The 27,577-nt window shown below is 34.8% G+C and overlaps 1 protein-coding gene across 1 annotated transcript in view; it reads right to left on the reverse strand.

Moving 5' to 3' along the window:
* The window catches only part of SLCO1B1 (solute carrier organic anion transporter family member 1B1), a 109,443-nt gene that overhangs the window by 34,428 nt on the left and 47,438 nt on the right, over positions 1-27,577 (reverse strand). The window contains exons 8-12 of the mRNA XM_017888600.1: positions 12,798-13,040; positions 9,305-9,469; positions 7,289-7,484; positions 4,778-4,942; positions 3,738-3,822 (exon numbers count right to left, since the gene is read on the reverse strand). Coding sequence (XP_017744089.1) covers positions 3,738-3,822; positions 4,778-4,942; positions 7,289-7,484; positions 9,305-9,469; positions 12,798-13,040 — 854 coding nt within the window. The remainder of the gene's footprint in view (positions 1-3,737; positions 3,823-4,777; positions 4,943-7,288; positions 7,485-9,304; positions 9,470-12,797; positions 13,041-27,577) is intronic.

Below are 27,577 nucleotides of genomic sequence, written 5' to 3' on the forward strand. Positions count from 1 at the left end.
TCTTAATTTTAAATTTAAGAAACAAAGAAGTTAGTGTTTAGAACTCTGTCTATAATTTTCTTATGTCTGTAGATTCTCTTTAATAATTATTTTCCATTCCCTTTTACTCTCTGCAGAACAGAGATTATCTTTTGGATAATTTCTTAGTTTCAGAGACATGCTCTGAAAAGGAATTACCCAAAGAATTCAGATAATATAGCAGTTTGGGAGGAATCAAAATTTAACTGGAGTCACCCATGAAAATGGCACTGAGTTCAGGAAAAATAGAGGCAGGTAGAGATGTTAAAATTTTAATTTAGCAGGCATACACAAAATCCAAGGACATAATGACAGATGATATTATTACCAGAGACATTAAACACAACAGAATGCCCCACTAGTGTTTAGAGCACAGAAGTGGAAAATGTAGAAACAAGTGATTTCAGATTTTTAATCAGTTGGACAGTTTATGTAGATAGGTGGCTTTAATAAATTCTGTTCTAAATCTAGGCAAAAGTTTAAGGGAGGCTCACCTTGAATCTATTAATACTAAAGACCAATTATTGAAGGAAGAATTGTAGAAGAATTTAAATCTATACAAGTACAGTTCTGCCAAACTTACAGTTCTTACTATTTTTTTCCACTAGGAATAATATAGAAGAATTTTTTATGGAACAAGTGTAGTGGTCAATAAAACTAAGCTTTGGTACAAAGAACACTGTTTTAAGAAGTGATGGTTCATTATCGAGGATTTAGTAAAAAATAAATAAGTAAATAATAAAAACTTTGCAGTAGCCCCCAAATGGCATAGTCATTGCCAGTATAATGTAGATTATGTCTTGTGGTAGACAGAGTTCTTTTCAGGGTTCTAATATTACATCACTTTCAGGCCTTCACTAGTGTGCAAAGAGGGACCATGTATTAATTGGGTCATTCTCATTCTCCTGGAAACACACAACCATCCAAGACTAAATGAAGAAGTCATTGAAACCCTGAACACCAATACGGAGTTCCAAATTTAAATCAGTACTGAAAAAGCCTCCCTATCAATAAAAGCCCTGGACCAAATGCATTCATAGCCAAATTCTACTGGAAATACAAAAAAGAGCGAGTACCCACTGTACTGAAATTATTCTGAAAAATTGAGGAAGAAGGATTCTTTCTTAACTCATTTTTTGAAGCCAGAATCATCCTGGTACCAAAATCTAGCAAGACACAGCAACAATAACAAACCAACAGGCCAATATCCCTGATGAACATAGATGCAAAATTCCTCAACAAAACACTAGCAAACTGAATCCAGCAGCACATCAAAAAGTTAATTCATCACGACCAAGTAGGTTTTATTTTTGAGATGTAAGGATGGTTCAGCATACACAAATCAATAAATGTGATTCACTACATACATTGAATTTAGAATAAACAGTATATGAGCTTTTCAACAGATGTAGAAAGAGCTTTCAGTAAAATCCACCATCCCTTTATGATAAAGTTCTTCAACAGACTGGGCATTGAAGGAGCATAGCTCAAAATAATAAGAGCCATTATGATAAAACCACAGCCAACATCATATAAAATGGGCAAAAGCTGGAAGTATTCTTCTTAAGAACAGGAACAAGGCATGAATGCCCATTCTCACCACTCTTATTCAACATACTACTGGAAATCCTAGACAGATCAATCAGGAAAGAGACAGAAGTAAAACATGAAAAATAGGAAATGAACTCATATTATCTCTCTGCACTGTGATATGATTCTATATCTCAAAAACCTTAACGACTCTGCCAAAAGGCTCCTAGAACTGATAACATACTTTAATAAAGTTTCACAATACAAAACCAATGGAAAAAACTTAGTAGCATTTCTATACACCAATAACAGTTAAACTGATACCCAAATCGAGAATGCAATTCCACTTAGAATAACCACAATAAGTTAAATACCTAGCAATACATTTAAATCAAAGAAGTGAAGGATCTCTACTAGGATAAATGCGAACCCCAATGAAAGAAATTATAGGCGACACCAACAAGTGGAAAAATATTCTATTCTCATGGATTGGTGGAAAAATTATCATTAACCTGTCTATACTGCCCAAAGCAATCCACAAATTCAATGGTATTCTTATCAAACAACCAGCATCATTTTTCATTGAATTAGAATAAAACTATTGTAAAATTCAACACGAAAAAAGAGACTGAGTAGTCAAAGCAATCCTAAGCATAAGGAACAAAGTGAGAGTCATTCCATTACCTGATATCAAACTATACTAAAAGGCCATAGTAACCAAACAGCATAGTACTGGTTCAAAAACAGGCACATAGACTAAAGGAACAGAATAGAGAACCCAGAAACAAAGTTGCACACCTAAAACCTGTCGCACACCTGATCTTCAATGAAGTTAGCAAAAAAAAAAAAAAAAAAAAAAAAAAAAAAAAATGCAATGGGGAAAGTACTCATTATTCATTAAATGGTGCTGGAATAACTGGCTAACTGTATGCAGAAAAACGAAACTGGACCCCTTCTTTTCATAAAAAATATTTACTCAAGATGTACTACAAACTAAAATGTAAAACTATAAAAGCCATTGAAGAAAACCTAGAAAATATTCTGGATATCGGCCTTGGCAAAAAATTTGTGACTAAGTTCTCAAAAGCAATTGCAACACACACAAAATTGATAAGTGGAATATAATTAAACTAATGAGCTTCTGCACAACAAAAGAAATAATCAACAGAGTGAACAGACAATCTATGGAACGGGAGAAAACCTTTGCAAATCATGCATCTAACACAGGACTAATATCCGGAATCTATAAGAAACTTGAACAATTCAACAAGCAAAAAACAATAAAAAATTAAAAAGTAGACAAAGGACATGAACAGACACTTCTCAAAGGAAGACATATAAGCAGCCAACAAACACATGAAACTGTTTAACATCACTAATCATCAGAAAAATGCAAATCAAAATCCCAAGGAGATACCATCTCACACCAGTCAGAATGGCTGTTATTAAAACGTTAAAAAAAGATTCTGGCAAGGCTGCAGGAAAAAAGAGAATGCTTATCCTATGTTGGTAGGAATGTAAATTAGTTCAGTCACTGTGTAAAGTAGTTTTGAGATTTCTCAAAGAACTTAAACAGAACTACCATTCAACTCAGCAATCCCACTACTGGCTATATACCCAAAGGAAAATAAATTATTCTACCAAAAACATATCTACTTATATACGTATATAGTCATCACAGCATTATTCACAATAGCAAAGACATGGTCTCAACCTGGGTGCCCATCAACAGTGAATTGAATAAAGAAATGTGGTACATATAGACAATGGAATACTACATGGCCACAAAAACGAATGAAATAATGTCCCTTACAGCAGCCTGGATGCAGCTGGAGGTCATCAACTTAAGTGAATTAACATAGGAACAGAAAACCAGATGCCACATGTTCTCACTTATAAGTGGAAGTTAATCACTGGGTACACACGAATATAAAGACAGGAAAAATACATATTACAGACTGCTAGGATGGACAGAGGAAAAGAGGAGCAAGTACTAAAAAACTACTTATTGGGTATTATGCTCCCTACCTGGGGGATAGGAACGATTGTACCCTAAACCTCAGCTTATCACAAGATACCCATGTAATACATCTTCATTTGGACCCCCTTTACCTAGAATAAGAGTTGAATTATTTTTTAAAAAATAGCAAAGTAAAAATAAATAGCAAAGGAAAAGGAAACAACCGAACAACAGAGTCATTATTGCCATGACTGAGGTGTGAGCTTTTAAGTATAGTCTTTGGGCCATATTTGTGCAAGTTTATTAAAGTTGCACTTAAATATTTTCAAAAAGTCCAGGATGCTTTATTCTTTAAAGTTCTACATGCCCTTACATATTACAATTGATAGATCTGTGGGCAAGAGTAGATGGAGAATGTTTAAAAATCAAACACAGAAGGATGTGGCCGAGAGCAATAATTGTAGCTGACTGTTTCACTAATGTTGGTAATAGTAAAAGTTCCTAGGAAAACATTACACGACTTTGTGAGATGTTGAGTGGAAAACACCATAACCCATTCCCAATGATAGGGAGCTACCCAGGAGATTAGAGAAAAACCATAGTTCACATGGAAAGAAAGGTTTTGCGAGAAGAAAGAAATGACATTTCTGTGGGATATATTGGTAGTAGGTGAGCAGGATACTACATTATCTTGGGTAGAAGTGCCAGTTTTGGAAAAATCAAAATAGAAAATCAAGAATAGGGCGGTTAAGTGAGCATGAAGCCTTGATTAATTTCTTAGAAAGTAAAAAGGGTAGTGATTCCAGAGCTAAACAGATCAGAATCCGAATATAACATTGCATATTGATTTTTGTCTTAGTAAGATAGGAAGTGCTAACAATGGGTTAACTCAGGACATTTTCCTGAATTCTGAGGGATAAAGTAATGAAAATTATAGGCTTCAGTCAAATTAGGTACTTTTTAGATATTCTAAATGTATTCAAATTCTAAAAGGTAATAGTCTTATAATCTCAAAGGAAAAAAGTGGGGTGATCTCCAATTAGAATTCAAGTAACAGAAAAACCTGATTTTGCCCTAAGCAGACTTTTATATAAAACTTTGTTTATACAACATCACACCCATCACAATAACAGATAATATTGGAAACTTTCTCTTTTATCTTTTAAATGGAGTCCTTACAGTTTACAGTTACACAAAGATTTGGTAAAAAAATTGTTCAATCTAATCCTTGCTTTTGAATAAGGAGAGGAAAATAAAACTAATACTCACTATAGACTTTTATTGCCACTTGAAGATTTGCAACCCGCTAGACAAGGTGAGATGTAAGTTATTCCATTGTTTCCACAGACTGGTTCCCACTGACTTTCATCACAATTGCAGTCTGAGTTGCAATAAGAAAGTGGTACATCTCTATGAGATGTCACTGGATTATTTCTGGAAATATATGATAGACATATATCAAAAAGAGAGAGTGAGAGAAGAAAAAGACAAAGAAGGGGAGGAGAAGGAAGAAGTGGAAGCAGAGAAAGAGGGAAAAGAAAAGAGAAGATAAAGAATTTTCTTTATATGAAGAAATTTGCTTTGATGATGTGAAATGGCAAAGTTTGTTTTAATGCTTATTTATTTTATGCTCTCCATCTTTGCCAAGACATGACTTGTGACTTAGAAAAGCAAAATGTAAAATAAACCAAAGATATTAAGTAAGACTTAGACAAGAAGTTGTTATGATTCTATCAAGAAATTTCACATTAGATAAGTTACGTCTTTTTTCTGAGACTGAGTTTCTCTTCAGTAAGGTGATGACATTAGACTGACATTCCTCTCAGCTCACTGTAAAGTCTTGTGAGTTTATGAATGCTATTTAACTAGGTTGAATTTAAAAATCTCTATTGTAATGTGTAAGAAAAAAATCAGACATGCTTAAAGCAGAGCCTCTACAAAATGAAAATCAAGAATAATAGAAAAGGCTAGAAAACTGGGAATATTTTTGAAATAAAACTATAGTACACTTTATACTGATTTCCTTTACAAAATGGTTATAAATTATAAAATATGATTATACCATAGCTAAAATTATAAAATATATTTTTTGTATAATTCATTTCTGCTTAAACGTTTAAAAAATTTTCTTTCAAATGTTTGATAATAATTGAGGATTGATGTGTTATCTTTGAATGAGCACATAATTTAAAAGAAAAACTAAGATTTATACTTCAGAAATTACATTATCAATAGTTTTATTAAAAAGCATATTCTGCTTGAGGAAATACTACTTGGAGTGGCTAAGCAGAATGGTTTACGACTACTATAGTCAGAACGTTTGCGACCCCCAAATTCATAGATTGAAAACTAATCTCGTATATGAAGACTTTATGAAGTCAGGCCTCTAGCAAGTGATAAGGTCATGAGGATGAGTACTCATGAATGGAATTATTGACCCTTCGCCTGTTCCATCCACCATGCCTCGACGCAATGAGAAGGTACCATCTATGAATTAAGAAATGGGCCCTCCCCAGACACCAAATCTGCCATCACCTTGGTCTTACATGTTCCAGCCTTTAGAATCTTGAAAAATTCTATGTATTAATAAGCTACCTGGAATTTTGCAGCCTAAATGGACTAAGACAATGACCCAGTCCAGATATTGCAATCAGTCACATCTGTGTTTATATTAATTCTGGTACTTCTTTCTAAAATCAGTTTTGCCATTTGTAAGTCATAGATAATAATGTCAACCTCACAGGGTTTTTTCTTTTGGAAAAAAAAATTGGTTCTCAGAAGTCCTTCACACTCTTATAAAAGATTGAGGGCCTGTTCCAAAGGGATTTTGTTAAATTAAGTTGCTCTCTTGACATGTACTATATTAGAAAGTAATACTAAGAAAATTTTAATACACAAAAGTACATAAGCACACACATTGTTAGCAGTCAGATTGATGAATTAATAACATACCTCGGAGCATTAGAAAATATCACTATACTGCCAGGAGAGCATGAGAATAAAAAGGCAAATAATATCTTAGTATTATTACAAAAATAGTTTTGAACTTGTGCACTATATTCAGGAGATTATTAGAAAACCGCATAGGATTCTTGCCCTTGATTTGAGGTGGAGACTGTTGCACTAAAAATGCTTTGCTATACATGGTATTCATGGAAAAGTAAAGATTCTTCAATGTCTAATATCCAATTATATATAGAATATTTCTTAATGCTACTTCCAATGTAGATAATATCAGAAAAAGCAATATTAGCTTGCAAAAAAGAAAATTTGGTACAACATTAAAAGTGTTCTTTTGTAAAGGTAGTTGTTAAACATCAATATGAACTGTAGATAAAAGTTGTTTAGTCACTTTTGGATGTCATTTATGTGACTCTTGCGATCCATCCAAGATTACAGTGATGGTTAAGACTAAGAGTTTTAGACTTAAAAAAACCCAAATTTGAATTAGAATCTTAACAATGCTAGCTGTGTAATCCATGTATTTCTCTAAGCCTTACTTTTCCCATTCATAAAATAAGGATAAAAGTACCCTCTACTAATTGTAAGTACCACATAAATAACAGTTATTATTATTACCACCTATGTTGCTTCTTTTTAATGGATGAATAAAATAATGTGTTTGGGGTCTTAAGAAACAGATATTTAAAAAAGTTTAAATTGAAATTTCTCTTAACTTAAAGAAAGTTTAGTTAAAATTGTTTTCTGCCTTGTATTATACAGAGATTCTTAATTAGATGGTTAACATATTATGCAATTGATATAGTGATATATACAAACCCATCATAGGTCATGGTTAGGCCGGCAACTGATTTATTTTCACAGAGTATGAAAAAATATAATAGGTAAAATAACAATGACATGACAGCAGTAAAAAATGAGAATTTGGCAATTCCAACTGAGTTCCATTTGAATTTTTTAATGATATATCCTCCTAAAAACATTCCACTTGCAAAAATAGGTAGGGTTACGATTCCTAGAAAAAAAAAAGAAAAAAAGTTGTAATATATATAGGTTTTCTGATATGTCTTTATAGATGAAACACAGTGTATGTCAATCAAATTTATTCAATGTTATTGCTTCTTTTTAAAATTTCATGTTAAGTTCTGAGATACATGTGCAGAACGTGCATGTTTGTTACATACACATACATGTGCCATTGTGGTTTGCCGCACCTATCAACTTGTCATCTAGGTTTTAACCCCTGGGTGCATTAGGTATTTGTTCTAATGCTCTTCCTCCCCTTGCCCCCTACCCCGCAACAGGCCCGGTGTGTGATGTTTCCCTCCCTGTGTCCATGTGTTCTCATTGTTCAACTCCCACTTGTGAGTGAGAACATGCAGTGTTTGGTTTTCTGTTCCTGTGTTAGTTTGCTGAGAATGATGGTTTCCAGCTTCATCCATGCCCCGCAAAGGATATAAACTCTTTATTTTTTATGGCTGCATAGTATTCCATGGTGTATATGTGCCACATTTTCTTTATCCAGTCTATCATTGGTGGTCATTTGGGTTGGTTCCAAGTCTTTGCTATTGTAAATTGTGCTGCAATAAACATATGTGTGTATGTGTCTTTATAGTAGAATGCCAATCTTATTACTTTTTAAAAAGAAGAATGACAGAGCTGGACGGTGGTAGGGGATCCATGTAATTTGTTCCTGCCAATGATGACAGTTTGGTTCCCTCAATAGCAAAAGGCAGTGGCTAAGGATATTTGTTTGTTGGAGCAGATAATTTCTATGAGGCAATTTTGTTTTTCTGGAAATCAACAACAACAAAACACCATCTTTCTGCTTATGGAAATTCATCTAAAGCCTTTTACCTCTCTCACATAGAGTTCTAACCCTCAATAATTCACACTAAATCTGCCCAGAGCTTAACAATAGAATAATTAATATATCTTTGTCATTTATTAAAAAACATATAGAACCTGAATTGACAAATAGGTCTACACACAGGATTAATAATGTTTAATCCCTCCTGTAACTTTTGCATATCATTGTCTAGTAAGAGTTATTGAAGATGAAGTCTTCTCTAGGAAAAAGCTCAGGCTACGTTACTGGGAGTCAAAACATTATCTTTAGATTTTAAGATCTACAAAGAGATCAATAAAGAGATTATCTGGAAGCTTGGTCTCCTGCTTCAGTACATTCATTTTCTTGTTTACGTGTGACCTAGTTACATACCACATGATAAGTTGTTTAATTCATCATATATTTATTGAATTTCTATAATGTGTCTACAATACTAGAATTGTGGGAAGAATAATACAAGGAAACTTTCCTTAATAAGCACATCAAAATATGCCATCGAAAATAGATATTGTAGCAAAAAATACTCTGTAAAATATGATATTTGTTTTGAATTATGCATATTTTGATGTATTTAAATTGATACTCTGTTTGGAACTATTAGTGTCATATTTTTGTAAGTAACTGAATCTTGATTTCAAAGTCCATAAATTATAGAATTATAATGATTATAATTACAAAAGGGTTTGTCTCAGGATCTCAGCACTAAATTATAAGTCCCAATTATACAGATATTACCTCTAAATTTTCCATTTATTTGCAACATTTTCTTCAGGAACTCATCTAAAATAAGATACAACTTCAAATGCAGAGCAATAATGACATCACAAGTTTCATATGTTTAATAGCATTTGAGAAAGAATACAAGAAAATTGTACTTATTTTGTATTACTAAAATACAAAGTCACTTTTACAATAAAATGTCACTTGGAATACAGTACTTAGTAGTATTTCACTTATTAAGCACACAAGTAAAAAATATGTCTTACCCAATAAGACGTTAGCCTTAGATGAAGGCTGACCATACTGTTGCTCTACATATTTGAAGACATAAGTAAAACCACCAATAAAGCTGCTTATTTGTAGCAGCGTCAAAAGCACAAACACAACATACAGGGGATTAGTAAGGATGCTTTTAAAAGACCGGAAAAAACCTATAAAATTGTAAAAATAAAGAAAATATTTGAATGTAACTTAGACATATATTTATACCTAAATCTTGTGAACGTAAGTCATGTAAGGTTTAAAATTCTATAAACACATAACGCAAAAAGTGAGAATAGCCTGCAATACCACATCATGCAAACAGTGAGAATAGTCTGCAATACCACAGGCTGTCCACAGTTTTTAAATGTATCCTTTCAAAATTTTCCATATGAATATTAATATTTATGAGTTTATTTTACCCTCAAATAGGGTCGTACATAAGTGCTGGTTTGTAACTTGCTTTCTTCACTTAATATTTGGTTATCCTGGGTACTTTACAATACTATTGCAAACATATTAATTCACTTATTCATTCATTCAACAAATGTTAGGTTTTCAACTGGGTACCAGACAATATGCTAATTGTTCAAAAAACGAAAGTGAAGGCCAGGCACAGTGGCTCACTCCTGTAATCCTAGCACTTTGGGAGGCCGAGGTGGATGTATCACCTGGGGCCAGGAGTTCGAGATCAGCCTGGCCAACATGGTGAAACCCCGTCTCTACTAAAAATACAAATTTTAGCCATCATCATGGCACACACCTGTAATCTCAGCTACTCGGGAGGCTGAGGCAGGAGAATCGCTTGAACTCGAGAGGCAAAGGTTGCAGTGAGCTGAGATGGTGATACTACACCCTAGCCTAGGCAACAGAGCAAGACTCCATCTCAAACAAACAAACAAACAAAACCAAAACAAACAAACAAAAAAGTGAAAAGACATATGATGTTTCTTATTTTTTAGTACTTAATTATATATTATATTAAAATATAACTATTAAATGGAAATGTAAAGACAGCATAATCCAAAACTCACAGAAATTAGAACATTGAGGTTCAAAATTCTTAAAGATTAATTTAGTATGAGGACTCAGACCTCTTGTTTCTCTAGTATACAGCTTTTCTACCATAACATACTTTCTCAGTAAATTTGGCAATATCATTAACCCTCTGTCTTAAGATACAAGGAAAACAGCCAGGAGATAATGTTGTGTCCCAAGTAGTATTATAATAGTCATAATACAACCACCTATCCCTACAAAAGCTGTGGTAACAAGCTTCTAACTTCTGTTCATGGCAGAAATTATGTCATTTGGAGCTGTGATCACCAGGTCAACTAGCTGTAATAGGAGTTAAAAGTAGAAGGAACTACTTAGAAAAACAGTAGAAAGTATCAGAGTTCATCAAGACACAGCCAAGATATGGTTACTGAGAGATGGATGAACACGTGCTTTGAAATATTTTTCTCTATTTAAATCTCTAAAGATTTTCATTAGATATGGTCAGAAGTAAGACATCCATCTAATGTCAGCTACAAAAGAGTTGCATCCGCTTAAAATAAGGAGAAAAGGGAGTTAGAGAAAAGACACAGAAGAGAAAAAAAGAAGAGGAAAGAAAATGTAGAGTAGGAATAAAAAACATTTACAATTCTTAGGCAAAAGTGCCACATTTCTCTCCACAGGTTTCCCTAGTCATGAAGAACCGTCCCTGATTTGTAAGTATCATAAGTGAGTTGTGGCCTTTCTTCAACAGAAATGGAGTATATATATTCACACAATCATTGCATTTTTGAGGATGAGAAATTCGATGTCATCCAGTGTAAACTTCTGTATGGTCATGATCTACTATATATCATTAATAAGTGGATCAACAAACAACTTAAGTGGCATTAAACTGAGTACCTCAGGAAGCAATTTGCTCCACTTTTGGAAAGTTCTCATTGTTTACACAGTTTTTGTAATGAACTGAAATCATCTTTTCTTTCTAATCAGTTTTAGTTCTATTCAAGAGCATATGGAATAAATTCAATTTTTTTTTCTGACTATATATTCTTATTTTATCCATTCCTAATAAATACATACTTAAGATCCTCTTTATTAGGGTCATTCCTACAAAAACTGTTCATAATACAGATTATGTCTGCAACTGTCCTATTTTTACATCTTCGTTATCCTCTCTGTTCTTTTTGGATCACAGTCAACCCTGCTCCTTATAGGTTTAGACAATCTAATATTTTTTGAAGATTTGATTTGGTAGAGTAGAAACATATACAAAATGAAAATTATTGGTATAGTACTTTTAGTGTGAACGTTAATTTTTAAAAACATAAATGTTTAACATCTGATTCTTGGGAAACAAACTTCTACTTGTAATATATCCCAATTTCATGGTCATAAATCATGGTAATTCTCTTGCCATGAACAATTTCAACCTATCAATGCAGCTGAAACTTAACAGTTCTCTGCTATGAGCCAATATAAAGAGTACCAGAACACCATTGCTCTTGGGTTAGTGTGATAGAAAGGAGAAAATAACAATAAAGTAATAAGTAAAAGACCTGATGAAAGGAAGAACGTAGTTTACACTGGAGAATTTGTCATCTTACTTTAAAGAAAACTTGAAAAAGACGTCAAGGGTTTAGGTGTTGCACTGCTTTGGCTTTTACTATTTCACCATTTCTCCCTAATCTGAAAACTGCTGTCAACACCTCACTGATTCACATATCTTGCTCTGACTGCTGCCAAGTCATTCTCTTTGTTTATTGACTCTCAATGGTTCTCCATTAGTCCCAGGGCTTATATTCAAATGAGGAGGCACTATCAAATGCTGATGCATCCCAATTTACATTACTAACTCTAATTATCTTAACTACCACCCTTGTTTCCACTTTATTTTGAATATTTAGATAAGATAGAGAGATAGATAATTACCAAAAGAAATATTACTCTAATTACCTAGGGAGAAACTTCTCCTGACTTCCTCGCCTTAATCCATCTCTACACCTGAGAATAGTTAAGTTTAATTTCACCATATTACTTAAGGCACTATATTGCTATTGTCTGTGTATTTCTCAATATCGCCCACTAGGTTCTTGAAAAATAGAGGTAATGTTTTATTACCAGGGCATAGTACAGTTCCTGGTACCATTTGTTGAATAAATGAAGAAATGAAATATTATAATTCTTTGAACTCTCCCAGTTTAGACCATATAATATTAAAATTAATATATAGTACTTGGCTCATAAAAAAATGGATGTTTGTGAACTTTGGTTGGTTTCTCCCTGCTAAAAAGCCCAAACCTAATTCTCTTCCACTTGTTATGTGCTCAAGATACATATGTTAACTTTAATAGTAGTTTTAGAAAAATAATTTATCTAAATTTAGTGCAAAAGAAGGCCAATTCCAGATGAGTTGGGTATGCTTTATTATTTTGGAATACTTATTCTTCCTTTTCATTGAGATTAACAACTCCAAATTGACAATGAATGTAAAATACTTACCAGTCACATTTTTGGTAATATTTTTTCCTCGATTGGTCAAATTAGCTGTTTGATTCTTTCCATCATTTGTTTCCAACACAGGCAAAGATAGGGAAGCTTTTCTTTCTTTTTGTGGTTTATTTGGAGTTTGGGGCAAGAAAAAGAATGGTATGGAAGAAATAATGGAGAGTAGTCCAGACGTAAGGAAATTAAGCCACCAAGCTCCAACCCAACGAGAATCATTAGGAGTTATCCTGACAGTGCCTAGAATAAATAATTAAAGAAGCCAGTCAAAAATCATTTTGAAATACAGTAGGTTCAGGGAAATAATGGTATGAAGAAAGTAAACTAAATTTCCTCAATTCCAAGACACGATTTTTTTTATTTTAATTTTTTGTCATCTCTGAGACTAGGATCAGTCTAACATTTGATGACATAATGCAACTGATACTGTCTAGGAATCAGTCATGATATTGTTGTCATTGCCTGAGCTTGTGTGCACTTGATGGCTTTTCTGATTACATGACTGGACAATTTCTATCACTGGACATTTAAGCTTGCAGACCATTTAATAACTACCTGTGGAAGAACTATGACGTCTCATTGTTGTCTGAAAATGTCTATTGGCACAAGCTAATAAAATCAAGAAAGGGTCAGCAATGAAATGTAAGCAGTTTGCAAGAAATCCACTGAGCCAATACAAGGGCTTCCCACCATGCCTGAAATAAGTATTTTCAACTCTCTTGACAGCACAGAGGATAAGAAAATATGAGTTTAAAAGTAACCCTGAAGAGTTAAGACTCTAAATGTTAAGGATAGTTTAACCATTTTATTTCAATCATATTTTTCCTTAAATCATGAATAAGAGTACTATGTAAATGCTATATCTCAAGTGTAAATGCACTCTTTTAACAGGTATAAAATAAACAATCTAAGTAATAAAAAAGCCTATCTGAGTTATCAGCAAGATAGCATAATAGGAAGGACTGGACCCTTTTTTCTTTCATGAACATACTGATTCAACAATAATATGCAGATCAATTCCATTAGTGAAAAATCCAGAAACTAGTTGACAGGCCATTGTACCCCAGGAATGTGCAATATTAGCTACATTGACACTTTTAAGAAGATTGGAGACACCTTTTTGCTGTTCCTCTCCTCATTATAATACCATGCATTCAAGAAGAACTAGAAATTTGAAAGCATGTGCGAACACTTGCAATAGCTCTTTTCCCTGGCTCAACATAGACTGAATATAAGAAAACCGCATCTCCAGCTTATCCCTGCGGAGAGACAGAGTGGGACTGCATATCCAAAATCGTAACTTTTCAGGTACTATCCTTGCGACTGTCTTCTATACCACCTATCTTGAAGTGTTGACAGGACCCATCACATACCAGACCTTTGGAGGCTACAGAAAACAAAGACAGCAGCTTGAACTAGTATGTAAACATTCCCATCGCTCCTGGCCCATAGCTTAGGGCAGAGGGACTAAGTTAAAAAAATTTAAAAACAAAAACTTAACTCCAGCTTCTCTATGGGGAGGGAAATATTTCGACCACACACCTAACATTTCATCTTTTCTGTGTCCAACTCCAGCAGCTGGTCATTGTCTTGCCTATCTTGGGGCTAGGCATATGCTTGCTTCCAATGGGCTGTAAAGAATGCAAAAATGGTGGCTTAAATTAGCAAATGAGCACTGGCCACAGCTCCTCCCTGCTCCCAGTTCTATGCAGAGTGAGGAGGTAAAAAACAAAAGGAAACAAACAAACAAACAAGCAAATGAACAAAAAATAAAGAAAACACTTCAGTTTTCAAATTCTCCTTGGGAAGGCAAAAAATTGTATAGCATGTGAAATAATCAAAATTTTCTGGGAATTGACCAAGAAACTGGGAGTTAGACAGTGGCTTCTCTGTCCACTGTCTAAAAGTGCTCATGAGACCCTACATACTCTAGATTCTGGAAGTTCCTAAGAAAAAGATAGCAGTTTAAACAAGAATCAAAATTTGAGAGTCCGACAGAAGCTCTGCCTGGGTTGACGATGAAAGTTTTCTCCTATATAATACCAGTTCGTGAAGACTTGGAGGCTGATATGGTTTGGGTATTTTGTCCTATTCAAATCTCACGCTGAAATGTAATATCCAATGTTGGAGGTAGGGCCTGGTGGGAGGTGTTTGGGTCATGGGGGTTGATCCTTCATTGCTTGGTGCTGTCCTTGCAATAGTGAATGAGTTCTCAGAAGATCTGATTGCTTAAAAAGTGTGTGGCACCTTGCCTCCCTCTTGTTCTTTCTCTCAACATGTGATGTGTCTGCTCCTGCTTTAACTTCTGTCAAGAGTAAAAGCTCCTTGGGGTCTCCTCAGAAGCTGAGAGAATGCCAGTGCCATGCTTGTACAGCTTGCAGAATCATGAGCCAGTTAAATCTCTTTACTTGATAAATTACCCAGTCTCACGTATTCTTGTATAAGAATGCCAGAATGGCCTAACACAGAAAATTGTTACCAAGAAGTGGGACATTGCTATAAGGATACCTGAAAATGTGGAATTGACTTTGGAACTAGGTAATAAGCAGAGCTTACAAGAGTTTGGAGAACTCAGAAGAAGATAAGATGAGGGAAAGTTTGAAACTTCTTGGAAACTGGATAAATGATTATGACCAAAATGCAGATCATGACATGGACAATGAAGTTCACGCTGACAAGGTCTCAAATGGAAATGACCGTTATTGGGAGCTGTAGCAAAAGTCACTCTTGTTATGCCTTAGCAAAGTGCTTGGCTGCATTGTGTTCATACCCTAGGGGATCTGTGGAAGTCTGAACTAAAGAGTGATGACTTAGAATATCTGATGGAAGAAATTTCTAAGCAGTAAAGCATTAAGGATATAAGTTGGTTGCTTCCAACCTGCAATGCTCAGATATGAGAGCAAAGACATGACCTAAAGTAGAAAGTTATATTTAAAGGGGAAGCAGAGCATAAAAGTTTGGAAAATTTGCAATGTAACTATTTGTCAAAGAAAGAAAAAGAGCTTAAGTAAAAAACTGTCTCAAGTTGCAGAAAGACATTATAGAATGATTTTTAAGTGAATTCACCAGGAATATACAACCCAATATATTCACTCAATCTCAAAAACCCAAAAGCTATAAAGCAAACATGGATAGAACTGAAAAGAGAAATACAGAGAAATACAATACAATCAACTCTTGGTATCTGTGAGCAATGGTTCTAGGACTCCCTATGGATACCAAAATTCAAGGATGCTCAAGTCTCTTATATAAAATAGTGTATTACAGTGACCCCTCCATAGTAGGCTGATGTCATAATATCTCACTTTCAATTATAAATAGAATAACCAGAGAGAATATCAATGAGGAAACAGAGGACTTCAGCAACATTATAGACCAATTGAACATAACAGACACATAGAGAATACTTCACTCAATAAAAACAGAATGTATACTCTTTTCAAACAGAAATGGAACATTTTCTAAGATAGACCACATGTTACATCATGCAACAGGTCTTGATAAATTTAAAATTAAAATCATACCAATTATCTTTCTAACTACAGTGGAATAAAACCAGAAATTAGTATCAAAAAGAAAAGTAGAAAATTGTAAAAATATGGATATTAACAAACTTTTCAATAATTAAATTGTCAAAGAAATCAAAAGGGAAATTAGAAAATATTTAGATACAAAGAGAGTACAAAACAAAACATTCTAAAATATGAGATGCAGCAAGAACAGTAGTAAGAGGGAAGTGTTTAGTAATAAATATCTACATTTATAGGGTAAATTTTATTTCCATATTCAAAAAACAGAGGTTATTTCTCTAATTTATGGTCACTAGCAGCATCTGGCATTGTTTGCCCTTAATACACACTGATAAATATTACATAATTATGCTAGTAAAAAGTAAAGAATTATCTCAAATGAACAACCTATTTTATACCTCACAAAATTATAAAAAGAAAAACAAACTAAGGCCAAAGTTAGCAGCAGAAGAAAAAAGATTAGAGAAGAAATAAATAAAGAATAGGGAAAAAAATTATATCAACACAACTAAATGTTGATCTTTTTGAAAGATAAGCAAAATTGACAAACTTTAGACTAAGCGAAAGAGAGCTTAGTCTAAACAAAATAAGAGCTGAATGTGGAGACATTCAATTGATGCTAGAAAAATAAAACAATCATAAGAGACTACTATGAGAAATTATACATCAAAAATTAGATAAGAAAGAAAAAATAAATTTCTGGAGACATAAAACACAAAAAATATAGAAAATATAAGGAGATTTACAACTAATAAAAATATTGAATTAATAATCAAATACCTCTCAACAAAAAAACTTAGGACCAGATGGCTTTACTGGTGTGTGTTACTAAATAGCTAAAGAAAATATTAATGGCAATCCATTCTACTCTCTTGCCAAAAATTGAAGAGAAGAGAACATCTTCAAACTAATTTTATGAGGCCAGCATTATTCGCATACCAAAGCCAGACAAAGACACCAAAAGAAAACTACAAACCAATATCTCTGATGAAGACAGAGGAAAAAATCCTAAAACAATACTAGTAAACCAAATTTAATAGCATATAAAAAGGACACTACACTATATTCAAGGGGGATTTATACCTGAAATGCTAAGTTTAACAAATATCACCAACTGTAATGTAACACATTAACAAAATAAAGGACAAAATCTACATGATCATATATGCAGACGTTAAATAGCATTTGATAAAATCTAACAATGTTTTATGATAAAACTTTTAACAAGCTAGGAATAGATAAAAATTGCCTCAACAAAATGAAGTGCATATTTTAAAAGCCCACGGCTAGCATTAAATTCAAGAGTGAAAAACTGAAAGCTTTCAGGAACGAAGGAAAATGGCCATTCTCATCACTTCTATTCAACATGGTCCTGCCATTTTATGCCAGAGCAATTAAGCAAGAAAAAGAAATAAAAGGCATTCAAACTTGGAAGAAAGAAGTAAAATTGCCTCTACTTGCAGATGGCATGATTTTGTATACAGAAAACCCTAAAGATCACACACACACACACACACACACACCTGTTAGAATTGAATAAACACATTCTGTAAAGTTGCAGGATACAAAATCATTATATTACTTATATTTCTACGCATTAACCAAGTACTATTTGAAAAGACATTAGGAAAGCAATTCCATTTACACTAAAATCATAAAGAATAAAACACAAAAATAAATTTAAGAAGGTGAAAGACTTGTGCATGAAATACTTCAAGACACTGAGGAAAGAAATTAAAGTCATAAATAATTGGGGAGACATTCTGCATTAATTAATTGAAGGACTTATTAATATTAAATGTCCATACTACCTAAATATATGTAAAGGTTCAATACAATACCTATCAAAAGCCCAACCATATTTTTACAAAAATATAACAAACAATTCTAAAATACATATGGAACCAAGAAGGACATGAAATAGCCAAAAAAGCATTGAGAAAGAATAAAGCTGCCTCACATTTCCTAATTACAAAATGTATTTTAAAACTATAGGAATTAATACAATATGTTACCAGCATAAAAACAGAAATATAGACCAATGGAACAGAACAGACACAATAAATGGGGTAAAAAAGAAACATGCAGAATAAAATAAAATATTATAAATCATATATATATGAAAAGGGGTTAATTTATAAAGCATATGAGGAAATCCTACAACTCAATAGCAAAAATATAATAACTTGATTAAAAATTTTGCAGCAACTTGGATGGAACTGGAGGACATTATTCTAAGTGAAGTAACTCAGGAATGGAAAATCAAATACTGTATGTTCTCACTTATCATTGAGAGCTAAGCCATGAGGATACAAAGATATACAGATTGATGTGACAGATTTAGGAGGCTCAGAAGGGGAAAGATGGGAGGGGACTGAGGGATAAAAAGCTACATATTGGATACAATGTACATTACTCAGGTATGGGTGCACTAACATATCAAAATTCATCATTACAGAATTCACCCTTGTAATTAAAAACATCTACCCTAAAAGCTATTGAAATAAAAATTAATTAATTATTAGTGAGTAGAATGGTAGCTACCAGAAGCCAGGTGGTTGGGAGAAGAGTGGAGTTGAGGATGTCAGGTCTGTCCTGCAGACCCTGGCCTACCAATGGATGAAAGGAGTACTCAGACACAGGTATGCAGTGAAAGAGTGGCTAGGGGACTGCGGAAGAGTGAGCAGCAGTCCCAATAAGCTGGTGCTGCTCGCTTTTATTTAGTATAGACATAATGCCCGAAAACCTGGAGCCAATACTGTTAATCTGTGGGCAATTAACGTTATTGTTCCCCCTTACAGGGAACAGTCACGTGAGTGACGGTCAAAGGTCAGTTTCTGGACAACATGGGTAAACAAGCCTATTTAGATAAATTCATCTATACTTCCTTGTACCTACTTCTCGCCCTCTGCCTCAGGGTAAGAGGACAGCTGTCATCAGCTTATTCTCTCATGAAGCTTTGCAGAGCTTTCTGACCTTTCAAAAGGCCTGCTCTTTCCCTATAGCTTCTTCCACCACGCTGACAGATCTCCCACATGAGGAGATATTGGTCAAAGCATATATAATTACAATTAGATAGGAAGAATACATTACAGAGGTTTATTGTGCAGCAGCATGACTATTCTTAACCACAATATGTTGTATTTTTGAAATATGCTGAGAGAGTAGATGTTAAGTGTTTCCACTACAAAAATAACTATGCAAGATAATGCATTTGTTAATTAGCTAAATTTATTCCACGTATATATTTAGTTCAAAACATTGGAGTGTACATGATAAAAATACAATTTTATATATGTCACTCGGTGGCTGATGCCTGTAATCCCAGCACTTTGGGAGGCCAAGACAAATTGGATCACCTGAGGTCAGGAGTCTGAGACCAGCCTGGCCAACATGGTGAAACCCCATCTCTACTGAAAATACAAAAATTAGCCAGGTGTGGTGGAGGCACCCGTAATCCCAGATACTCTGGAAGCTGAGGCTGGAGAATCACTGGAACCCAGGAGGCAGAGATTGCAGTGAGACAAGATCACACAACTGCACTCCAGCCTGGGTGACAGAGTGAGACTCTGACTGAAAAAAAAAAAGTAAATTTGAAAACACAATTAGGCTACATACCTGAATAGAAATTTCTCCAAAGAAGACATACAAATGAATAGCAGCTCAATACAAAGATTTTCAACATCACTTATCAGGGAAATGCAAATTAAAAGCACAAATCCACACTTCTCCTACACCTTACACCTGTAGAATGACTACCATTTAAGAAAGAAAGGAAAGTGTTTGCAAGAATGTGGAGATATTTGAACACTGTACACTGCTGGTAGAATACAAAAAGGTACAGCCAGTATAAAAGGTATTATAAACATTCCTCAAAAATTAAATACAGAGCTCTCATATGACCCAGTAATCCCACTTCTGGGTACATATATAAAAGAATTGAAATCATTATCTTGAAGAGACGTTTGCATTTGCATGTTTATTTCAGCACTATTCATAATAGCTAGCTGTAAAAACAACCTCATGTCTGCTGATGGATAAATGGATAAAGAAAATATTGTATAGACATACAATGGAATATTATTCAGTTTTTAAAAAGAAGGGTATTCTGCAATATGTGATAACTCGGATGAACTTTGAGGACATTAGGCAAAATGAACCAGTTACAGAAGGACCTATACTGCATGATTACATTCATTTGAGAAACATAAAACAGTAACGCTCACAGAAGCAAAGAGTAGAATGGTGATTGTCAGTGATTAAGGGGAAGGGGAAGCAGGGAGTTGTCAATGGGTATAAAGTTTCAGTCACGGAGTTCTGCAGTCTCTACAGGAAGATGAGAGCAGGGAGTTGCTACACACTTTTGAGCAAATAAATCTCATGAGAATTCACTCGGTATCATGAGATCAACATCAAGGGGGATGGTGTTAAACTATTCATGAAAAGCCACCTTTATCACCCAATCACCTCCCACCAGGTCCCACCTCCATCACTGGGGATTACAATTCTACATCATGTTGGCAGGAACACAGATCTAAATCATATCAGCTATTGTGGATCAGAATCCTTACATGAACAGTTGATTAACAGATGTTTTGTATGTTATACGTATTGTACATAGTATTCTTACCATAAAGTAAGCTAGAGAAAAAAATATTATTAAGAAAATCACAGGGAAATAAAACATATTTACTATTCATTAAGTTGAGGTGGAACATGATAAGATCTTTCTCATCTCTTCACATTGAGTAGGCTGAGGAGGAGAAGGAATGGGAGGCACTGGTCTTGCTTTCACTAGGTTAGCAGAGGTGGAAAAGGTGGAAGAGGTGGAGGAGGTAGAAGGGAAAGCAAAAGAGGCAAGTACATTCAGTAACTATTTCAGAAATACATCATAATTTCTATTTGACTTTGTGGTTTTGTCATTTCTCTAAAATTTTCTAAATGGAACTAATCCTTCTTCCAACATACGCTTTAGTTTCAGTGCCCACAATAGAGAAGAGTCCCGGTTGTAAAAGAAGCCAAAACAATCTTGAATTGTCAGAATCCTTCTGCTAGATAGCCTAATAACAATTTGTTTCTGGCACTGCTTCTTCTGTGTCTCCATCTCCATCATTTGACGCTAGTTCTCAGGCATTCATCTCTATCAAGTCATCTTCTGTTAATTTCTCTGATGAAGTACGAATTAGCTCTTGAATTTCTCCAATACTTATATCATGAAATTTTACTCCTCACCTTTTATTCCATATCCATAATCTCTTTCATAATTTTCTTGATTGGCCATGTTGTTAATCCTACGAATTTATGCGCAACATCTGAACAAAATTTTCTCTGGTAGAAATGTATTGTTTTGCACTTAATGACTTTCACTTTTTTTTTTTTTCCTATAACAACAATAGCATCTTAAGTGGTGCAATTCTTTGAGTCTTTTATGATGTTCTGCCTATCAGGATTTTCTTTCTTTTTTTTTTTTTTATTTTTTTTATTATACTTTAAGTTCTAGGGTACATGTGCATAACATGGCAGGATTTTCTTTGATAGCACTGACAATCCTTTCCGTAGAGTATCACCTGTAATGATCCTTTGCAGTTTCTTATGACTCCATGATCTAGAGATTGAATTAGAGATATTGTGGTGGAAGAAATAGATCACTATAATGCCCTTGGTGTTGAACTTATGGGGTTCTAGGTGGCCAGAGGCATTGACTAATATGAAAAGAACTGTGAAGGCAGTCCCTTACTGTCAAGCTACTTCCTGTCTTCCAGAACAAGGCATTGATGGAAGCAATATGGAAAAAGAGTTCTAATTGTTCAGGCCTTCTTTTTGTACGACTAGAAGACTAGCAGTTGATTTTTATTTTTTCCCTTCAAGGTTTGGGAGTTACCAACTTTGTAGATAAGAACAGTTTTGATAATAAGCCTGACCTCATTTGCACAGAATAGTAGACTTAGTCTATCCCTTTCTGCCTTAAATCCTGGTGCTCATTCTCTTCTTTATTAATAAATGTCCTTTGTGGCTTTTTTTCCCCCCACTTTCATCTGCATTAAAACCCTGCTCATGCAGATATCCTTTCTCAATGATTTTCTTAGTGGAGTCTGAAAATCTCTTCACTTTCTCTCATTTGGCAGAAGCTGCTTCTTCTGTTATTTTGAAAATTTTTAAACCCAATTCTTTTTCTAAAATTATCAAATCATCCTTTGCCTGCATTAGTTTCTCCGGCTTTAGATCCCTCACCTTCCTTTGCTTTAAATGGTCATGTAATAACTTCATTTTTTCTCAAGTCACATTAAAGTCTATGGTTATGCCTTTCTTATAAAAGTTTGCAGCCACATAACAATGTCATTTTCAATATGAGATACAATGGTATATTACTAAAAGTGCAAGATTTTGTGCCTGCTGGCATAGCCTCAGCAATGCCATCATGAATTTCTTTTTTTTCTTTTTTCTTTTTTTTGTTTTTTACAATGATCCTTATGCTGGATTCATTTGTATTGAAACAATGGGCAGCTGAAGACCTCAATCTGCATATATATTAAGCAATTCAACTTTTCTTGTAATGTCGTGACTTTCTCAGTTTCTTAGGAGCAGTTTCAGCATCACTAGTGACAATTCATATGGCTCCAATGGTGTTATTCCAACTTTACAGTATTGCACTAAACAGTATAAAAATACATAAAAATCACAAGCAATCAGATTTTGCTGCAGTCCACAATTTACTGGAGAGAGGAACTGTTCATGTGGAGATAATTAGTGTCACAGGGTGTTTTAAGCAGGTGCTTTCAACACAGCCTTATTATTACAATTACAGGAGGTGCTACGAAATTATTACAGCAGTAAAGTATGTACTACAGTCAATTTTATAGTTATGCCTCAATAGTACATCTTCACACTTGTTTTCACTTCTCTTGAGTGCAGATGACATAATATGAGGTATATATGTGTTTCTGTCCTTAAATTTAAAGTTTAACTTTTAAAAAAATGAACTTTTATGTTAGAATAAAATAAAATTAGAATTCGTAGAATTTGGTTGAGAATCCATCTGGTCCAGGGCTTTTTTTGGTCAGTAGGTTTTTTATTACTAATTCAATTTGATAACTTGTTATCGGTCTGTTCAGGTTTTCACTTTTTTTCTGATTTAATCTTTGGAGGTTGTTTCCAAGAATGACTCTATTTCCTCTAGATTTTCTAATCTGTGTGCACAGAGGCATTCATAATGCATTTCTATGGGAGTTGTAATGTGATCTCTGTCATTTCTGACTGTGCTTAATTAGATCTCCTTTTTTTATTTGTTAATCTAGTTAACAGTCTATTAATCTTTTTATATTCTTTTGAATAACAAACTCTTGGTTTTATTTATCTTTTCTCTACATTTTGCATCACAATTTCATTCAGTTCTTCTCCGATTTTAGTTATTTATTTTCAGTTTGCGTTGGGGATGTCCTTTTTTTTTCTGGTTAGTGTAAGTGTAAGATTAAATTGTTAATTTGAAATCTCTCTGCCTTCTTGATGAAGGCCTTTAGCATGGTAAACTTCCTCTTAATACTACTTTAGATAGATTCCAAAGATTTTAGTGAGGTATGTCTCTTTCATTTAATTTCAAAAAATTCTTTTAATTTCATTCTTAAATCAAGAATTATTCAGGAAAAGTTGTTGAATTACCATGTTTTGGGTGGTTTTAAGAACTATTTTGGTATTGATTTCTATTTTATTGCACTTTTGTTTAAGAATGTGCTCAAAAAACTTTTAAGTTTTTGAATGTATTGAGACTTTATGACTGAGCATGTGATTGATCTTAGAATACAATCTATATGCAGATCAGAAGAAAGTATATTCTGTTAGTGTTGGGTGGAGTATTCTGTAGGATGTTTTTGGATCCAATTGGTTGAGAATCGAGTTTAAGTCCAAAATTTACATTTTAATTTTCTGCTTAGATACCTAACACTGTCGGTGAGTTGCTGAAATCTTCCACTATTATGGTACGGCTGTCTGTTTTTAGTTTCCTTAGGTCTCTAAGAAATTTTTTTGTCAATCTGGATCCTCCACTTTTGACTCCATATATATTTAGAATAGTTAAGTCTTCTCGTTAAATTGAACACTTTATCCTTATATAATACCCTTCTTTATCCTTCTTAACTGTTTTTGGTTTAATGTCTGTTTTATCTGATGTAAGAATAGTGATTACTGCCCTGTTTTGTTTCCTGTTTGCATGGATAGATTTCTTTCCGTCCCTTTACTTTGATCCTGTGGGTATTATACATGTAAAATGTGTCTTTTAAAAGATAACAGAAGGCTAAGTTTTGTCTTCTTATGAAGTTTGTCACTCAGTGTCTTTTAATTGGGGCAGTTAGCCTGTTTACATTCAGGGTTATTATTTATATGTGAGATTTTGATCACGGCATCATGTTGTTAGCTGGTTGTTTCATACACTTGGTTGTGTAGTCGCTTTATGTGTCTGGGCTATGTATTTAAGTGTATTTTTGTTGTGGCAGGTATTAATCTTTTGTTTCCATGTTTAGCACTCTTCTAGAGACCTGTTATAAGGCTGGCCTAGTGATAAGAAATTTCCTCAATATTTGCTTGTCTGAGAAGGATTTTAGTTCTCTTTCACTTATAAAATTAATTTGGTGGGATATGAAATCATTGGTTGAAATTTCTTTTCTTTAAGGGTGCTGAAAATAGGCCCCCAATCTCTTCTGGCTTGTATGGTTTTTGCTCAAAGGCATTCTGCAAGACTGATGGGGTTCCCCTTGACAGTGACTTGATCCATCTCTCTAGTTGCCCCTCAAAAAATCTTAAAATATTTGTTTCTTTCATATGGACCTTGGTGAATCTAATGAGTAGATGCCTTGGGGATTGCCATCTTCATAGCATCTCAAAGGGGTTCTCTGTAATTTATGAATTTGCATGTCAATCTCTCTAGTAAGATTGAGAATATTTTCATGGACTATATCTGCAAATATGTTTTACAAGTTACTTACTCTCTCTTTTTCTCTCTCAGGAATTCCAATGAATCATAAGTTTGGTTTCTTTACTGAAAGAAACCAAATTCCTAGAAGTTTTCTTCATTTTAAGGGTTCTTTTCTTTATTTTGTCTGATGGAGTTGATTATAAAACTGGTTTTCAAGCTCTGAGATTCTTTTCTCTCTTTGGTATGTTCTTCTGCTGCTAAAGGTCTGAATGTATTATAAAATTCATGTAGTTTTTTTTTTTTTTTTGATTCCAGAAGTAGTATTTGTTTAATGGCTATTTTGTCTTTCAGCTTTTGGATCATTCTACTGGAATTATTGAATTTCTTAAATTGTGTTTCAACACTTTCCTGAATCTCAATGGCTTTCTTCCTATCCAGATTCCGAATTGTCTGTCTGTCATTTTAGTCATTTCAATGTGGTTAAGAACCATCGCTGGAGAGCTCAAATGCACCCATTTTAAGTTTAAGGTACATTCTTACCTTTTGAATTGCCAGATTTCTTGTTGATTCCTTTTAATCTTGAATGGCTGGTGTTCGTTTAACTGTGGTACAAGTTCAGTATGGTCAGTTGGGTTAATTTCTGGGATAAGACTCTGTACAACATTTTTATTTGTAGCTAGATTCTTGCTCTCAGTTTCATACACAATGTATACTGGCAAACTATGTTTGAAGCCAGGCACAGTGACCCAAGCCTGTAATTCCGGCACTTTGTGAGGCTAAGGTGGGAGGATCACTTGAGGCCAGAAGTTTGAGATCAGCCTGGGCAACATGGAAAACCCTGTCTCTACAGAAAATAACAAATAATAGCTAAGTGTAGTGGTGTGTGCCTGTAGTCCCAGCTACTTAGAAGGCTGTGGGAGAATGACTTGAGCCAAGGAGCTTGAGGCTGCAGTGAGCTATGATTACTTCTCTACACTCCAGCCTGGGTAACAGAGTAAGATACAGTCTCAAATTATATATATATATATATGTATACACACACACATACACACACACATACACACACACACATACACACACACACACATACACACACACACACATACACACACACATACACACACACATACACACACACATCTGTGTGTATATATATATAAACACACATATATACGTGTGTATATATATTTATATAGATGTTTATCTATGTTATCTATGTTATCTATGTTTATCTATATAAATATAGATGTTTTAAATTGAGCTGTAATCCAGTAAATGGTGCTTAAGAGTAATGGCTGCCAGATAAACTGTTACTCAGGGGCACAGCTCTTTTGTTTTTCAGCGTGTTTACAACAGTGCTTGTGGCAGCAGGGAAGACAGATGACCCCCATAACAGGCCTACTCCTGGGCCTTGGGGGATGCCCTCTCTGGTCACTGGTACCACACTTGTGTTTCCTTTGTTAGGAAACTGTTCTGAGCCATGGAGCTCCCTCAGGCAGAGGCAGGAGCTAGCACACAGGACACAGCCTTCCTGGACTGGGCCTATGAAAAGAGGCATGTCTCATTCTGCACTGGCCCTTGACCCCATGCATCTCACCCCTCTCCGTGTTCTGAGATTGGGGGCTCCTCCTCTGCTTGAGTGCTTGGCACCAATCTCAGCTCACACTCCCAAGCTATGCACTGCAGCCCTGAGGTTTTGGGACTAGCCTGTGGCTCCATTGTCTGGTCCTTCTCGTTCAGGCAGTAGCTACACTGGGGGATCTGAAGTGCTCCAAGGACACTGAGGAAGTACCCAGGTGGGAGTACTGGAAAAAACCCTCAGGCTGAGCAGTGGAGGCTGTGCTGTACACATGCTCTTGCAGGTGTGGCCAGGCAGGAGTGCTGGGAGGAACTGGCGGCAGAAGAGCCTACAGTACAGATGTGTCCCGGCTCACAGGCAAGTTGGCCCCACTCTCTCTTGGCTCAGCAGTCAGGTGAGTTGAGAGCTACTTGGTGGAAGAAAGGGAGCATTGGATGTTGGACACCTACAGCTGCGTTCTGCTGCAGCTACCCAATATGCAAACCTCCCTGGGTTCCATGCTGCCTGTAGTTCTGTTTCTGTCCACTCTCTGGGCAGGTGCCTCTGCCTGTTCCACTGTCTCTGGGGATTGTGGGTTCTCTTGTAGGTAGGATCCCAGATGTCATCAGCAAGAATAGGTTGTTCCACTGCCACTTTACTCACCCCTTAGCTGGCAACTATCTCTGGTGTTCAACAACCTTGCACTGGGTTTCCAGTTTTCTCTCTCTTCAGCCTCAGTGTCTGTGTCACCTCTCTATTGACTTTCAGTGTTTTCTCTCAAAAG

Source organism: Rhinopithecus bieti, unplaced genomic scaffold (genome assembly GCF_001698545.2).
Source record: "Rhinopithecus bieti isolate Rb0 unplaced genomic scaffold, ASM169854v2 scaffold_15769, whole genome shotgun sequence".
Lineage (NCBI taxonomy): Eukaryota > Metazoa > Chordata > Mammalia > Primates > Cercopithecidae > Rhinopithecus > Rhinopithecus bieti.